General features: G+C 33.2%; 2 protein-coding genes and 1 long non-coding RNA gene across 6 annotated transcripts; 1 reads left to right on the top strand and 2 right to left on the bottom strand.

The window, feature by feature from the left end:
* Positions 1-502: 502 nt before the first annotated feature.
* On the bottom strand, positions 503-6,357 carry LOC18106454 (uncharacterized). Of its 2 annotated transcripts, XM_024589131.2 has the most exons (15): positions 6,214-6,357; positions 5,974-6,077; positions 5,311-5,480; positions 5,093-5,239; positions 4,930-4,981; positions 4,479-4,653; positions 4,176-4,258; positions 3,778-3,990; positions 3,297-3,413; positions 2,951-3,086; positions 2,374-2,481; positions 2,053-2,118; positions 1,709-1,959; positions 1,364-1,488; positions 503-1,157 (listed from the first exon to the last, which is right to left on the bottom strand). In XM_024589131.2, the coding sequence occupies exons 1-15, from the start codon at positions 6,287-6,289 to the stop codon at positions 1,049-1,051; spliced, it is 1,932 nt and encodes a 643-aa protein (XP_024444899.2). In that variant the 5' UTR covers positions 6,290-6,357; the 3' UTR covers positions 503-1,048. The 2 variants fall into 2 exon arrangements, with proteins under 2 accessions (XP_024444899.2, XP_024444901.2); XM_024589133.2 differs by lacking the exon at positions 1,364-1,488.
* Positions 6,358-9,380: 3,023 nt separating this feature from the next.
* On the top strand, positions 9,381-12,758 carry LOC18106455 (DUF21 domain-containing protein At5g52790). Of its 3 annotated transcripts, none has more exons than XM_024589437.2 (13): positions 9,382-9,991; positions 10,091-10,167; positions 10,251-10,334; positions 10,426-10,539; positions 10,624-10,710; positions 10,814-10,953; positions 11,038-11,125; positions 11,203-11,276; positions 11,375-11,520; positions 11,603-11,859; positions 12,093-12,139; positions 12,243-12,474; positions 12,562-12,758. In XM_024589437.2, exons 1-13 carry the CDS (start codon positions 9,811-9,813, stop codon positions 12,607-12,609), a joined length of 1,575 nt encoding a protein of 524 aa, XP_024445205.1. In that variant the 5' UTR covers positions 9,382-9,810; the 3' UTR covers positions 12,610-12,758. The 3 variants fall into 3 exon arrangements, with proteins under 3 accessions (XP_024445206.1, XP_024445205.1, XP_024445204.1); XM_024589436.2 differs by having other exon boundaries at positions 9,384-9,991; positions 11,597-11,859; XM_024589438.2 differs by lacking the exon at positions 10,251-10,334 and having other exon boundaries at positions 9,381-9,991; positions 11,597-11,859.
* Positions 12,759-16,892: 4,134 nt separating this feature from the next.
* LOC112324806 (uncharacterized) lies at positions 16,893-18,063 on the bottom strand. The gene is made up of 3 exons (XR_002978798.2): positions 17,812-18,063; positions 17,502-17,577; positions 16,893-17,364 (listed from the first exon to the last, which is right to left on the bottom strand). It is a non-coding gene; the product is annotated as an uncharacterized LOC112324806 (long non-coding RNA).

Genomic DNA, 18,063 nt, shown 5'->3' with positions numbered 1-18,063 from the left:
GGCGTCATAATTCTGGTAAAATTGCTCTGGTAAGGTTGCAAGAAGTTTCAACTTGTACAAGCCCCAAACTTTCTTCCTTATTTTTATAAACATAAAACATGCAATGGATTGTGCTTAATACAAACCTGGTGACTGTGCTTACGAAGTACTGAAACTCTTGCCATCCAGTCTTCAATGGAATTAGGCAGATGAAACAACCATGAGCAAATGCTTACAATTTTCAAGGAACTTATAGTTTCCACCCCACAAGGTCATGGAAGCCATGATAATGTCCACGCTTTGATCATTCCATTTGACCCACAGAAGTGCTTTCCTAGGATTAAAGATTGCAGCATCAAGCATTCCTGGTGTGCTCTGTTGGGAGCAGTTCACGAGATTGAGTGACTGCTGCATGCTGAGAAATTGATTCTAGAGGTAAAGTGGGCAGCTGGTCTGACATAACACAGTCATGCATGGACAACAGTTTTAGTTGGTGGCTCTACTTGGGTTCCTCCAGTTGATCTTCATTAACTTAAAATATAAAGAGATGGTACATTAATAAAGAAATGGTACATTATACTCTTGGATATCAAGTAACTTCCATTACTGCCTAACCGTTATACAAGGGGTAACTACAATTACTGCAACCATAAACGTATACAGTACAATGCAAATCGTGTAATAAGCTGATTATAGTTATATTTACACGATATCAGTTGAAAAACAACCTCTTAGATCTGTTAAGAGCTCTGATTTCTAATAGGGGATACTACAGCAACTTCTAACACAACGTAGACATCCAGATTGCTTGCGCCTAATCAGATATATATAGAGACTTGCAAAAGCAAGAATGACTATCTATGTACAGCAATGTTAAGATGAATGATGCATAAGCTGGACATGGTTTGCTTGGACCTTGAACAGCAAGGCGACCCATCCGAATTCATCAGTGCTACTTCTTCATAATAAGATGCTACACAACTAGCTCAGGGCGCGGGCGCAGTTGGCAGTGCTTTCCCTGTTGGACATTATTCACATCAGCCATCAGTTTGAGCTGGAGGGGCGTTTATCAACCATCTGTCAACACCCATTTATTAACTGAAGTGAATAAGTTCAGATTGGGATGCAGTTTCTTCCACAGCCGTCCACCAATTGTCATCTTCCTCGTCAATGCTATCCTGGTTCCAGAATATAAAAGAATAATCAGGTTCAATAAATATCATGTTTTTAAAAACTGCATTCATTCAAATTTGCAGAACTCGGACTGTTGAAATAAACTTGAAACTTCAATTCTGGCAGCTATATTTGTTTCTAAGCAGGCGAGATATTTCCAGTTTGGATGTTATCGCTATTGATGAGTAAAATGTGTAATTTTGCCATTCACCAAGTCAGTATCAGAGACAATGGAGCTACTTCGTCAATTTTGAGAGAACTTCTCTGCGACATGCCTGCCATAGAGAACCTACTCTGGAGGCATATCCCTGATCCCCAACATAACTCTGGTTCCATCTGGACATGATACAATAATCAACGGAACAGGAAAGTAATGCTTTGGGCATTTGACTAAGAAAATCAGAATCTGCTTCAACAAAGTAACAAATGAGAGAAAAAGCCGAAGGGAGCAGGGGATGGGAGGGAATGATGATATAACAACTCTTGACATGGGAAATGCTATGAGATAAGATTAAGCAGTAAGACTCCTGAAATGTGACTAGAGCAGTACACTAACCGATGTCCTCTGCTTATTTTCAATATCATCTGCAACTTTTATGGCTTCAAGCCACCAAGAATCTTTAGAACAGCTATCTGGGTCATGTTTGTTATCACAAAGCAGAAAATCTTCACATTCGTTGCTAACGTGTTGAAGTTTAAGATAATCATTTGTTGACCCTATTTGATCCACCATTTGCACTGAATCATAAGAATATGGAGGATCAGAGATCACATTCCAAGGGATGGGACGTAAAGGGGATCGGTAACCTGTACCATCGATAATAACAGTTCAAAAAGTGATTACCCATGCATAAAAAGGACACAACAATTATCAAAACTACAGAAAAAACTGTACTGCACCTTGGCAATCTGGATCATGGCATTTCTGATAATAATCCGCCCTTCTCAAGTCAACAACATACATAACTGAATAAAAAAAGGCATTGAAGCATATAAGCCTCTTTCTTTTATTTAAAGGAAGTAGTTGAAATTCCAAAACAATGGCAACCAAGTCTTTGAAGCAGCAGAAAAAGTTTGATGAACTTCAAAATATCTTAGTAATTTTGCCATGTGCAGTCGCATAACTTAGAGTTTATAAAGGGTATAGATTTCATGCATAGAGCACAAATATATTTTACTTGCAGCTAAAAGAAAAATAAAATAATATAAAGTAAGAGTTACCATGATTGCTTTTATGCTCTCTACCAATTCGTTCACAGTATCTATTTCTGGACATGCTGTAGACCATCAGTCCATACTCCGAGAACCAATACCAGCTTCGTATTTTTCCTAAACAGCAGAAAATTGTAAATAAGGAAACAAAGAAAATAAAAAGAAAAGCAGTCGATACCTAAAACATTTTATAAGAGAATTATGAAGCAAAAATAGGGAAAAGAATGACAAATTAATTTATGCTAAAGCTGAAGGTTATGTGATGAATCCCAGTGATAAAAAAAATAAAATAAAATTGAAGGGCTGCTGGAATGAGCCCGAGTCCCAACTTCCCATTAATTTCTTTAGATTAAGCTGAAGTTACTTAGTTGTAAAGGAAAATTCAGCAGGAGATGAAATCAAGAAGAAACCACAGAAGGATATCTACCATAAAAAAAGGAAAAATCAAATAGAGCAGTTTTAACAGGTCCTGCTGTTTCAAGTGATGAAATTATTAGAAAATAGGTGACTTTTCATATTTTTTACCCTTACTATCCAAAATGGGAAATCAATGGCTGCAGAAAATAAATCTTGAAAATGGTACCACCTGATATATTTCCGATTGAGGCAATAGATTCTATGAATTTGTCCAAGGCTGGGAATGGTGAGTTTCCAGTATCGCTTGGCACACCATTCAATGGAAATTCTTTTGGGGTGCAGTGTCTTCTGTAATCATTGTTTACCTACATTAGAAAAAATTATTGATAAACAAAATTAGTACATTAGAAGCATGCTGCTTCTGAAAGTACCAACAATAACTAAACTTCAATCTTAAGAGAACCAGCAGAAACTACTGGAGTACATGACAGTTAAAGCACTTTGAGGGTATTGCAAAACATAACAAAATGAAGGGGGCTGCCCATCATTAGAACTAACACAGGGTTCAAACTTACCTCCGTATCAAATTGCAGGGTCTTCATACATTCCATGTCCATTTTGCAGACAAGAAGTTTATTGCAATCAACATCCATGCTGCAGATCAAGGATGACATGAACATGTCTTCTTCACACTGTTAATCAACAAACCAGCATATTATTGTGCGCTGAATGTCTGGGGAATTTGGATCATCACAAAATCACTAATTAACTTGTTGCTAATAACAGAAAAATAGCTGGTCAGCATTCTCTTGAAGGGGAAAAATCCATCAGAGTTGATTGAAGACTTCTAGGTGATCAATATGGCACTTATGTGCATTATTACAACATGATTCAGATAAATGATAAACAGAGGCAATAACAATTGTAAAATATAGAATTTACCACCCCCTTTGTATGGTAGTCAAGTTACCAACAAAACCTAAGGACAATGTGCCGAGCATAGTTTCCAGGGCTTCTGAAGAATTCCTGTATTAACTTTCAAGGCAAATGGCATACCATGTCCTTACACTTGAAGCGCTCAGTAGGCAGCAGGACAGAATTCTTCCCTGCTTTTGATGAAAGAGCTAAGCGAAAGCAGCGGTTTCTAGAATATACAGCAGCATCTATAAAAAGTTGGCTTGGAGGTTCAGCAGAGGATGAATCTTTTCTTATAAACATATTTTCAAATCCTTCATCTCTCCCTCTTGTACTAAGAATCCGAGAGCATATCTGATAATATGTGAACACAGCGATAACAATTGGTATTTCTATAAGAAAATATGAAAAATTAAACTCCAATACCCAAAGTAAATTTCCTGCATTAGTCAACCTAGTATGAAATATATATAATACAGAACACATTCTCAGCTTCATTTTCTGTAAGCAGAAATAAGTGCTCATTCCATAAGGTTTACCTCTGAAACAAATGCACCTGCATGTGTGTTGTCTTTAAAAGCAGTCTTCGGGATGCGGATGATCAAATGGCGAGAGAACTTTTCTGCATGAGTACAATTATAAGTGATAATAACTTTTCTTCTTGAACCAAATAAAGCAAAGCATAGCAAATGGATGAGAAATTCATATACTGAGTGACACTTAATTATGCAAGACAAATTTCACAAAGTGGTTTACTAAGTGTTCTTTAGCATATAAATATGCTTTGACATTATGTAATATAGGATAGGGTATGAATATCATGCATCTCCAGAACACCATACCTGCAGTAGAAGAGTCGAGCTCTACTATCCAATCCTGGTTCCCTTGAATAGAATACTTTTCAAATAATGCTTCTAGGGTGACTGATATCAAGAGATCGACCATTTCATCTCCATTTCTTTCTGCATTGTCTCTCCTACTGAACTCCAGATCAAAATAAAGGTGGCATGGTAAACCCTGAAACAGCAATAGCATAGAACTGGCATAAATTACAATAATGGCACACAAATGACCATCATTTGCGGCAACCAAATTACATCAATGCAATTGCCTTGAAATGAAACAGTAAATAGAAAACAACGTGAAATTGTAGGCGCAATTTATAGAAATTTATCAACGTAAAGCCAACCACGATTTTTCAACAAACACTGTTTACATTTTATGATGAATGGGATTCCTGTGCAATCATCCTAGTGTCTTCTTTTATGATGAAAACAAGGGGAAGATTCTTACCTCCTGAATCACTTCATAATGGTGGCGAAATTTAGCATCCATGTTTTTGTATCTGAAATTGAAAACGATGGGGCAAAAAACCAGACACCTATCAGAGAAAGTACCTGAAATATTTGTATTGATTCTAAACATCATTGCAAAAAGGAAAGACAAGAGAGAGAACCTTCTCCAAAACTCTCTGTATGTAGAAACAAGAAACCTTCGTTGTCCATTATGGTGATCTTGATAGCTAAAAATGCGTACATCTGCATGCTCTTTTGCAAAATTCATCGCTTCATTCTGCCTAGGAAATGTTGCCCATACTTCCTTACTAACCAAACAAGCAACACAATCACTTCACACCATAAAGAAAAAGAAATAAAGAAAAAAATGAACTACAACCTCAATTGTGATTTTTGTTGTTCCGCGAGATCAATGCGAATTTCACGCAAAAGTCTCAACAAGCTAATGGGTCTTTTTGGTGGCACTCCATGTGGAGACCCATAAAACACAACCGGAGAGATCTGCTTTCCTTGACTAACATTCTTTCCTTCAACTGCATTTGATGCAATCTAGATCGATAAAAACACCAAGTTAATAACTTCATCAATTTTTACATTACAATGAACATCATAACATAAATTTCCAATGAGAAATAAACCTATCACTAAAAGAGTAAGAATAAAAATACCAATAATAATCCAAAGTAAATCACTTTACCAATCTCTGCATTACAATCAGCATCAAAACATAATTTTTTTTATTTTGTTTTATTTTATTTAAAAGCAAGATCTATCACAAAAAAAAAAAAAACAACAATAATACAAATTCATTAACTCTATTAATCTCTACATTACAACGAGCATCGAAACATGAATTTCTGACTAAAAAAAGCAAAACCCATTACTATAAAACTAGGAAAAGAAAAAAACCAATAACAATACAAAGTCAATAACTTTATCAATCTCTTACAATAAACATCAAAACATGAGTTTCCAATCAAAAAGAGCAAAACCCATCTCTGAAAAAGTAGAAAAAACAATAAGCAATTAAAAAATTATGTACTTTCTTCTTTGGTTGCTCAGCTGAACCAGGAGATGCTTCATTTATTGAAATCCCTTGATTCTTGATTTTTCCTTTACTTCTCTTTCTCTCTCTCACAGCAGATTCTGCAACATCATTATAACTGTAAATCTTCTTTTCTAAATCTAAAAAAAGAGATCAAATTAAAAAATTAAATTCGAATAAAATTGAAAAATTTAACTAAAAAAATTGGGCTTTTTTTCTTTTTTCTTTGGAACTTACGAGGAGGAGAAATGCCGCATTTGAAACATTCGAATAATCTATCTACGTCTTCCATTGTTGTTGATTTCGATCCCATTTTTTCTCTCACTGTTTTTTTTTTTTTTCCTGTTCAGTGGAAGAAGAAGCGGGAAATCTTGTCACTGAATTTGCAAATTAGTCCACACATTTTCTTTTCTACTACATTACAAAACCTCTCCCTAACGTTTAAAGGATGTCCAAATTGATCACTCAACTTTAATTTGTATTTCGCTATACATTGAGAAAAAGTTTAATAAATGTTTTCAATTGAGTAGTTTGATATTTATCTTTTTTTCAAGTAGAGAATTTATAAGAAAGATTAATAAATGTTTCGATTGAGTTTTATCCTTTTTTAGAAAGAAAAATTAAAATAATTCAATGAATTAGATATTATCCAAAAATGCTCGGTCTGAATTTCAGTTAGATCTAGATATTTTTAATTTTATTTTTTTGTCTCTTTAGAACTTTTTTTTCTCTTATTTAATTTTTTTTTATATGATAAAGAAGAAATAAATTGATGGAATTTTTTTTATATTATATAAAAATTGGATGACGATAATTTTTTTTTCATTTGAGGTTGGGTTGAGTTGAATAGCGTTGGGTTCTGCTACCACTAGAAATGCACATAATTCTTAATTTATTTGATTACATATATACATAAACTTTTTAATTTGTTATATTTTTTGAACTATACATTGAAAAAACTTGCAAAAATAATGTTTTCTTTTTCTTTTTGCTTGGCTACCACACCTAATAGTATTGGATCTGATATTACCGCCAGATCCAAGACGCGCACTTAATATATTCTCTCTACTATTCATATATTTTTTATATTTTAAAAAACAATTATTGCCTAGCACGAACCAATATGCTATAATGTGTAAACTTTTGTTATTAAAAAAACTTCTAGCCATTTACTTTATTGGTATTTATAAATAAAACTATTCAAGTTGTATCATTAACATAGTTTTTATTCCTTATGCCTCAAGCATCACCTTCTGTCAATATTGTTTTGATATTTATTACTTGCAAGCAACTACTATTTATACCTTAGCGGACTGAAGATGAATGAGGAATTTTAACAAAATTAAGTATAAACGATATCTTTTTTATTTCGTAATTGGGATTTTTTTTAAGTGGAAATAATTTTCATTTCATTAAATATAATTAACAAATATATTTTATTTATTTTTAATTTTTTTTATTAAAAAAAAAAACCTTGGACCATTCCCCAAGTGACTCTAAATTCAAGCCCCCTGTGATTTATACTCATCTTTAACTTTTTAATATGAACACCCATCACTTTGTGGACAGATTGTGAAGAAATACTTTCTAACAGCAATCATCTTATCCGAAGGTAATTCAAATATTAAAATATTTTATTTTTAGTATGCACAATACACCCATAAATCCTGAAGATGAAACCCCAACGAAATGCATGTCTATCAGGATCGAAAATTCCTGAGTATGGAATGCTTTATGATACTTGACAGGTTCTGCCATCTAAACCCTAGTCCTCCTTGACCAGATGGAAATCTCAGCTCATAGATAATCGTTCTTCATCATGCTTAAGCTATGCTTCAATGACATGAATGACATTTTCACCATTGAAATAGGGTGAGCGAAGATTTCCCACTATACAGTATACTAAATCAGTTCCGAAAACGTCACAGCCACATGTGGCTGTCGTTGTGAAGAGCAAGAAGGATGTGAAGAGCACTGTAAGTCCTGCAGTTTGCAAGCAAACCAAGTTGGTTTGCTTAATGAATATATTAATACAGCAATTAGAAACAGGTATTTAGGTATTAGTAAGAATCCTTACCTAACCTTAGCTAAAGTATAATGCAGTATTCCAGTTAAAGCATGTCTATGCTAGCAGCTGGTAATATTCAATGATAAAAACTAGGCTGATCTCATTCATCGATCTGCACCTGTTTTATTAAATCATCTTAATTTATCCTCAGCTACCTTCTGAATTAAGTTCATTGTTTATGTTTATGTGTTATCTTGCTTTAGTTGGTTTGGCATTATATATGATCCCTTTCGTAATTATATATGTTTCTACCACGAGTATATTATTTACTTCGAATAAGTGTGGTACTGTCTTCCACTACGTACAGAAGAAGTTACTCCCTGTGCTTTGAAGGAGATGCATGTCAATATCATTGACCTAAATTAACTACTCCATGTTAATTGATGTTTTTTTTTATATGTTTTTAAATGATTTTGATATAGAGATGTGAATATATTTCTCTCTTTTTTTAAAAAAAAAAGATTTCAATGGTAATATTAAATACACATTTCATTCACCGATTTTAATAGTTTTTTTAAATATTATTTATTTATTATCTCGAAACAGAAAAAATAAAGATAATAAGAATAAAAATAAGCTATTTTCTTTGTTTTTTCTACTGAATACTATCTAGAAAATCATTGGTTTCTTAAACCGTTAATTTATGTTTTAAGGATTTATTTTATACATTTATCATTATATTTTTTTTATGTTAATCAAAAAATATTATTGATGAAAACTAGATAACTAGGAAAGAAAAAACCAGGGAGTTCAAATTAAAACAGTAACTCAGGAGAAGGAAAAGTAAAAAATCACAGAAGTGAACAATCTAACTAAGAACATTTATAACGACCATGAATCTAGTTGGATCATTTGCAAATTCAGTTAGCAAATCATTAGAAAAGGGCATGGAAAAAGATAATTTTTCATAAATGAACTAGTTTAGATGTGAAATACCAAAATCAAATGAGGGTGTATATGAATGGGCAGATTTTGTTCCCATAAGTTGAGTAATGAATTAATTATTTTTAATCAGACCCACTGTTTGCCACTTCATGGGCGGCCAAAAATATGAAAAATACAGTAAGAAAAGGCCAATAAGGAGTAAGAGTCGTGTGTTTGTATAGTCTGTTGTCTAGTTCTTCTTTTTGTTCAGCACTGAAAGCAAAATTTTCATGAAATCATCGAATCTAAGTGGGACGACTTCGTCAATCACTACTAGGAAACTTCCTCGAAACTTCCTAGCAAAATAAAATTATGTTTAATTAATATCACGATGATAAAGGAACAAGAATTTCAAGAACACAACGCTACGAAAGAAGAATACAAGTAGATATTTTCTTGGAACTAGTAAGTTTCAGAATTTTATTTTCCAACAAGAAAAGAATGCATGAGTCCAATGAGCTAGCTTGTGTGTGTGTGTGTATTGATCAATAACTATATCTTCAATTGCTATCAAAATATATATACACTAATGGAGACTCCATCTTTCTCAAGATTTAAAATATATTTGTGGGATTAAGTTAACTGCTTTTTGGATCAGCAGGTCATAATGTAAGACTGTAAGGTAATGCATGGCAGATTATTAATAATTTAATATTTGGCAGCTGGTATCTTGCCCTTTCCAAGCTTCATGACACCAAAGTCGGTGTCTTGTTTTGCCCTACCAGATCCCTTTTCAGAACCAACTCTTTCTTCATCTGAATAGATAGTCTCTTTCCATTTTTGTATATAACAACCGTGCTGTCTATATCTTTTCCAGTCATCACTTGATATCATACAGAAAAATGGCAGCAAATGATGTGCCATGTTGTGAGCCCATGTTTTGGACATATCTAATCATATGCATGGCTCTAGTGTCTTTTGCTGGCCTAATGTCTGGTCTTACATTAGGACTTATGTCTCTTACTGTTGTTGATCTTGAGGTTCTGATCAAGGCTGGTCAGCCCCAAGAACGAAAGAATGCAGGTTCATATCAATATTTTCTCACCGTGCTATATTTTCTTTCACTGCTTAAACATCTAACTGAGTGTTTTTTAATTACATGTTATTTATCGATCATGGCAGAGAAGATTCTGCCTATTGTGAAAAATCAGCATTTACTGCTATGTACTCTCCTCATAGGAAATGCTTTGGCTATGGAGGTATATGTATTGCCTTGAAATATAACAAATCTTGCAAAATCTCAATTAGATGTGATTAATTCTGATTTATGCATTGAATTAAGGCCCTGCCTATCTTCCTTGACGCGCTTCTTCCTGCTTGGGGTGCTATACTAATATCAGTAACCCTCATACTTACCTTTGGTGAGGTAAAATCATACGTTTTTCGGTTATCATGAGGAACTTGCATACATGGATCAACCACAGTTTCCTAGAATAACAAGTCATGTTGTTCTGCAGATTATCCCTCAAGCAGTTTGTTCTAGGTATGGCCTGAGCATTGGTGCGAAACTGTCTATCGTCGTTAGGTTTATTGTTATAGTCCTCTTTCCTCTAGCTTATCCTATCAGTAAGGTAAGAGCTAGGTGTTTCTCAGCTTTTTTTTTTTTTTGGTAGAACATGTTATTAAAGATTTCTGATCAATATTCCTTGTGACAGCTCCTGGATTGGATCCTTGGAGAAAAGCATTCTGCCCTTCTGCGACGCGCAGAGTTGAAGACTTTGGTGGACATGCATGGAAATGAGGTCAGTGTATCTAAAAGAATCAAACTTCACAAGCAAAAAGAAAGAAAAAACTATGGTGGTGACATTTCAGGGGCTGAAAGTGATCGAAATCTTGAACTGTTAGGCAGGGAAAGGTGGAGAGCTGACGCATGATGAAACAACTATCATTACTGGAGCCTTGGATCTCACTCAGAAAACTGCAAAAGATGCTATGACACCCATATCAGAAACGTTTTCATTGGATATTAATTGTAAACTTGACGAGTATGCACGCACGCCTTGTATCGCCGTAAAATTTACTTCTGATATTTACATCTTATCCTATCCATGATTCATTTTTCTCCTTAGGAAAACAATGGGGTTGATAATAAGGAAAGGCCATAGCCGTGTACCGATTTACACAGGGAATCCAACAAATATTATCGGTCTGATCTTGGTAAGAAGATGGAAGCTGCAATTGCTATTTTGGGTTTAAAGGAACATGCTAAACAGTTAGCTAAAATATGTGCACAGGTGAAAAATTTAATCAGGTGCCGACCTGAAGATGAAACACCGATAAGAGATCTAACTATCAGGAGGATTCCAAGGTATATAGTTTCCTAGCTGTACTTTGGCAGCTTTTATATATGTTTTGTATGCCACAATCTGTACAAAATTTAACTCTGTCCCTCAAAATCTGTGGCAGGGTTCCTGATCTTTTGCCTCTTTATGATATAATGAATCAATTTCAGAAAGGTCATAGCCATATGGCTGTTGTTGTTAAGAGTAAGAATGATGCTAACGAGACTGCACAAAAAGCAAACTACAAGCCTACCATGTTGGGGAAAAGAGGTAGAATTACATGGCCTTTCACATATTTTCTATGAACTTGAAGCAAAAACCTATCTTTCTAAGTTTATGGTTGTAGTTTCAGGAAGCTACCAACTTGGTCAGAAAGATCAATTCATCATTCCTGTGAACTCACCATCTGTGTATTCCAGTGGCACTGACATTGAGAGTCCGAAACAGATCGATTTCAGGAATCTAAGAGACAATTTGCACCCAAAATTGCAGAATCAAGAACACCAACATGGAAATCTTTCACATGAAGAATTGGAATTTCTTTCAGCTTCAGATGAGGAAGTCATTGGTGTTATAACCTTGGAAGATGTTATGGAGGAACTGATTCAGGTGATGAATAAATTATCTTTTTCTTAGACATTTACTCAGATTCGCATCAGGAAACTCAGATATGAATACAACATTCAGAAAACTTCAAATCAGTGTAAAATTCTAATAACTTTCAGAAAATAATCAGTTTGACCGCCGAACTTTGGTGGATAACAGTAAAGTTTTAGCTGCATATGTTACAGTTTCTGGTTAACATCTTGAGTATGTCTACATTTACATGTATAATTTTGCAGGAAGAAATATTGGATGAAACTGATGAGTATGTAGATGTTCATAACAAGTAATGTCTACTTTCCTTTCTACATATATATATTCACTCAACTTAAACTTTATCAGCTACTCTTAAAAATCACTAACCACTCTGCCTTTATCTTCTTGAAAAGGATTACAATCAATATGATTCCTCCGCGAAGATCACCTGGAGCAGGAACGGCGTCACCGGTTTCTCCCTATCATCAAAGTCCAGTATCTCCTATACTGCTTTCACCAATACCACCATATGCTTACTCACCATTTATTAGGCCAACACTTTATGCTTCCCCGCCAGCAAAATCTGTTCCAAATTCTCCAGCTCATCTTACAGGCTCTCCTAACTATTCACCATCCTCCAATAAGGTATGCTCAAATGTATGTAGTAATTGTTTTTGCATCTGAATATTGCTTGCTTCTTTCCTGTTGCTGACAACAGTATTCTATCGGCAGGTTTCAAGAAAATCATACGAGAAGCTGAGAAGGCCTGATGGCATGTAGTGTCTGTTACATATAGGCTATTGGAGCTGGGATTTGTTTATGAAAAGGGGCACAAAATAGGCCTCTCTGTAATGGGATTATTTTGTGCTTCTCTATCATTTCTTTGATTTTTCAATTAGCTCAAAGTGGAAGAAGGGGTTTATATTTTACAGCACGCTCTTCTACTCCCATCCATTTTCTTAATAGACTAGGCCTAGGCCATTGAAATAAGGCCACAAGCAATATCAATGAAATTCTAGGTCCTGGACAAAACCAAATCTGGCCTGGGCCTTAGGCCTACAATGACTTTGTCCAAGAGACATTTAGCCACGTGCATCGAAGACTTCTTGAAAATAGAGAGAAAAATGGTTAGAAAAATTGTTCAAGACACCCTGTCCTGTCTTTTGAGGTCCAAGGTGGTGTTTGGGGGAGGCGCTTCAATAGGAGATTTTAAAAATTTTGAACTTTTTCTTTTTTTAAAAAAAATTTATGATTTTTGAATTATTTTGATGACCTTCAAATGAGCACATATTATTTTTGGATTTTCCTCCATACTTGTAGCATAATAATATGTGCTCATTTGAGGATTACAGGACCTGTAAAACTTAACAAGCTCTTCTTCCTTCTTCCTGGGCTCTTTTGAAGGTCCTATACCAGCAGCTAGCGAAGACGCATCAACTACTTCTTCCACCAACTCTTCTTGCTTCATTGGCTCTTCTTTTTCCAGCTCTTCTTCCTTCTTAACATCAGCAATTAAACAGCATGATGTCTCTGATGCCCTGATTAATTTTGTTTAATTTGTGATCTGACCTCCAAACTCAGCTTGAGCTTGAGATAATTTCACCTTTGAGAGAAGTAGTGGTTAATTATCATACTATAAACAAATCATCATCATATAAGCTATATGAGAATAACGAGCAATTAAGTGCTCCCAACAAATAGTGTATGGTTTTTTATCTTCTTGTCGAAGAAATTAAGAAATTGCTCAATGTTTGTATTAATTGGTACTGTAATATGATGTTTTAGGTGAGTTTCCTTGTTTATATGAACACGTACAAACCTCAGCACGCCAATCTACAGTATTGTAGTACATATGAACACATAAATCCAAAACTAGCTTTAGTTGTCGGAAGAAGGCAGCTGAAAATTGCAGTACAACACAGCATATTCAATCATTTCTTAACACCTACATATGGGATTTAAAAAAAAAAAATGGTACATTAAATGTGAAAATTTTATAGAATAATATTGTATTAAAATTTTTTAATAAAATTAAATAATTTAATTATGTTGTGTTTTAAAAATGTGATATAGTACAACTTTAATTTTTTTACCTTAACATGTTGACCGATTAGATACAATTGTATTAACCGATTAGCCGTTTTACACAAAAACATAATTTTATAAAGTTTTTGTTCGAAATATATTTTGTGAGTCAAAATACATTTATTTATCTAAATTGTAGTCTCAAAAATAGACTCCAATTAATATCTTAAAATATTATTGTTCACACAGTAGTTTGTGATTCTGAGCAGTAAAGTATGGGTCTGTTATAACCAAATGAGTATTTACCCCAAACAATTTACATGGATTACCTAGCAGATGTATTTATGAATCACTAAAACAAGTTTAGACTCAAGAAGAGGTCTGATCGCGTGTTATTTCAGAATAAAAATTCAAAAATGCTATAATTTTTTATCTAATCATTAAATCACATTTAATAAATATCACACTAAAACATAACATGATATAATCAAACTATAAAATTTCACTGAAACTTTTTATCTCTATATTAATTCGCCCAATATTTGTATGATGATTGCACAATTTATCGCCACATGTGACACCAGATCAAAACATGAACCTGTGTGATCATGACATGGACACGTGTATACGATATTTATTGTTGATGGAGATATTAGTTTGGTCAAGAAGTCCACGCATTTTTGTCATTATAGACTCACAGTGGCTTTTATTAGAAGCATCTCGATCCCATCCCCAACAATGGCCAAATTCTACTTAATTAAGATTTTAATTAATTGAAGGACTGCTTTGCAAATGACGTCTCGAGTGATGACGTGTAAAACCATTTTTTCCAATTTTGATTAAAAGACCCTTTTGTCATCCAGTGACGGTGGTGTGTGAAACTAGCTGGAAATTAAAAACCCTATGATTTTTTAATAGCCAACCTCTGCAAGAGTTAACCTCGGAGGTGTCCGTACTTTGGCAAATCTCTATCTATCATATTACGATCATCTTATCACATACGAGATGTGAAGTAAGTTTAGCCGACACCATCCAAGCTTAAAAGTAGATGCTGAGTTAACCTCTAAGAAAACAGTAATCTTACTGAAATTATATATTGATGTGTATTTAATTTAATTTGAAGTCACATGTTGATGTGTGTTTTAAAGCTGGTTTTTTGTAACGGAAAGTTGTTATTTTTTTAAGTATTTTATATTTAAAAATATATCAAAATAATATTTTTTTATTTTTTTAAATTTATTTTTAATAATAGTACATCAAAACTATTTGAAAACATAAAAAATTTAATTTAAAATAAATAAAAAATAAAAATTTTTGATATTTTCAGATCACTTGATGTGTTAATATCAAAAATAAAATTTAAAAAATAAAAAATATTATTTTAATATATTTACAAACAAATAAATAATATTATTAAAATACATTTTATTTAAACGGCAATGTCGTTTCTCTGGATGGTGTTTTCTGCAAAACAAACATTAGGTGACATGCTTATCCTCCCACCGCAACATTGATCCCATTAATTGGTCGTGATTTCTTACACAACTTGTTCGATTTTTTATTCATCGGTTAAAGTGATCCTCACACGCTGTGTGGGATATTTTTCAAGGAAGCAGAAAAGTAATGCAGCTGTCAAAAAAAAATGTGACTTTCTTGCAATTCACAAAGGAAAGGAAACTCGAAGAACATTGCTGGTAGAGAGAGAGAGAGCCAAGAGTCATTGGAGTGGAAAAGGGAAAAGTCTTGCCCTTTTCACACAAAACAGTATACTGCTGGATATATAGTTCTTGCAATTTGTCCAAGATCGAAGGGTGCAAAGAATCATTTTGTGATTTTTTTGGTTCTGTCTTTGTTTTGCCCTAACGCCCATATATCTGTCTTCCTCTTCACCCTCGTGGGTCCTTTTTGTTTTGCCTTCTTAATTTGGCTTGCTTTATCTTCTAGCTCATAAGAAAAAGAAAATTGTCAAAACAACACTAGTGAAGAAGAACAGAGTGTTCATCAATGATGTTGCATCCATCTCATTAGTTTTCATGTTTTTGTTTTAGAACACCATTACATTAACAAATTGACCAATTTCTGTGCGAAAACCGTGACCAAGTAATTGTATACTCAAATTATGTGTCAACAAATGCCAAACACAAAGTTGACATGATATCTCACTTTCAATTCTTGCTTGTTGGCCACAAGGTGTTTTCTGTGAATCATTTTCTTGACTTTATTATTTATTATATATGATTACATTTTCCAAAACTAGTCCATGAAATTCACCTTCTGGTCAAAGAAAAATATAAATTTTAAATAGAGAAAAGTGTTTTCTAGTTTAAAATATCAAAAAACACTTTCCCTATAGGACCAAAAACTAAAATGATACAATACTTTAATATATATATATATATATATATATATATATAATACTTTAAAATATAAGTTATTAGAAAATAATAAATTACTGATATGTTTTTATAGAAAATAATATATTAGAATATATTAATATACAATATATTAATTTGATATATTATTACATAACACTTTAATTTAAATAATATTGCTAGAAAATACATTTAAATACAAAACATGTTATATTATATAATAATCATATATTTTAAATCATATAAATTGTGTTATAAAACTACGATACCATACAAAAGAAATTTATTTTCAATGTTCTCCAAACACCAAAAATCTATTTTCAATTTATGTTTTAAAAATCTACTATTTAAAAATAATATAGTTAATGATTCAAAATGTATTGTTTTTTAACTTATTTTCTTTGATATGTCCATATACCAAAAACAATTCAGCTCATTTGTCATTATACAACTAAAAATGCTAATAAATTTTACTTAAATATATTTAACAGTTTTTAAAAATGAAGATAATATAGATATATATAGAGAATATGTCTCCTTATACATTATGCCTTCAAAGTAAAAAATAAAATTACTTAAAAAATATTTTAAAAACATTTATTTCATGTCCTTGTCTATATCTTTTTAATCTAATAAGATTGTGTTTCTACCTAAGATAATAACACAACACAACCTTTAAATATCTATTAATGAAAAATCACTAACGAATTTGAAGGCATTAATATCAAAGCAAGACCCATAATTTATTAATATAAAACAACCCACCACCGTCAACCTTCTACACACCCAAATGTTCCAAAATCTCCAACAAAACTATATTTTTCTTTCACTTATTTCATCTATCTATTATAGATTTCTTTTTAACATGTAATTGACAAACTAAGAGATGACACAAGCATCTGGGTTTTCCTCTTCTGATCAGCTCAGCGACATGGTCTAGGTGGTCGTACGAGGATTATAGGCCTGGTAAGCCTTGACCAGCTCAGCTCCATGGTCGCTATCTTCTGATCTTCTTGCTTCTTTTACTGTTCTTTCTTGGGCTCGTCTTTTCTCTTTCCAGACTCTTTTGCTGGTCGTGCTGTAACTATTTCTGCGCCGCACAGCTTTCTCGATTTGGCCACTACGGGATCAACGTCCCCTGCAAATTTGCGTCACAAATTAAACCACTAAATAAAATAAAATAAAATAAAATAAAAATCATGAATACTTCATTGATGATCTTGGATTTATAAGTTAATGACCATATAGCCAAAAATAAATAATTAAATTATATACCTGAAAGACTAGAGGCTGTCTTCGTGGCTTTTTTCTTGGCTTTGTCATCGTGGAAACCCAATTTCAACCCAGCTTTCTGCAACAAAATAAGCTCATGTATAACTTTGTTATAATCAATATAGAAAAAATGACTAAATCAACTGAAGCTAACCAAACTCACTGAATCATGAAAAAGAAGCAAGTTTTTCAGCAAAATAAGTAAATCAACATAGAAAAAAGGGAAAAGAAAAGAAAACTTGATTCATGATTCTTTCATGCAAGTCATCTAACAGAAAATAGAGAGAGAGAGAGAGAGAGAGCTGATTCTCACCTTCATTTCTATAGCTTAGAGAGATCTGATCAAAGAAATAGTTGAAATCAAACAGTAAATAAAGAAAGCTTGAGGTAAGGGGGGAGGAGGAGGAGGAGGAGGAGCTAAGAAAACAAAAGGAAAAACTTGGTGATGAGGTGAAGGTTCTTTGTGGGGGAAGTGAAGAGAGAGCACTGAATCAATCTAAGGACATTAGTTTATGGTCAGTAAGCACAAAATTGTAGGACCAGTAAAGGAAAGCATATTAATTGG

This window comes from Populus trichocarpa, chromosome 17 (genome assembly GCF_000002775.5).
Source record: "Populus trichocarpa isolate Nisqually-1 chromosome 17, P.trichocarpa_v4.1, whole genome shotgun sequence".
In the NCBI taxonomy this organism is placed as follows: Eukaryota; Viridiplantae; Streptophyta; class Magnoliopsida; order Malpighiales; family Salicaceae; genus Populus; species Populus trichocarpa.
This window is presented reverse-complemented; position numbering and strand designations above follow the sequence as displayed.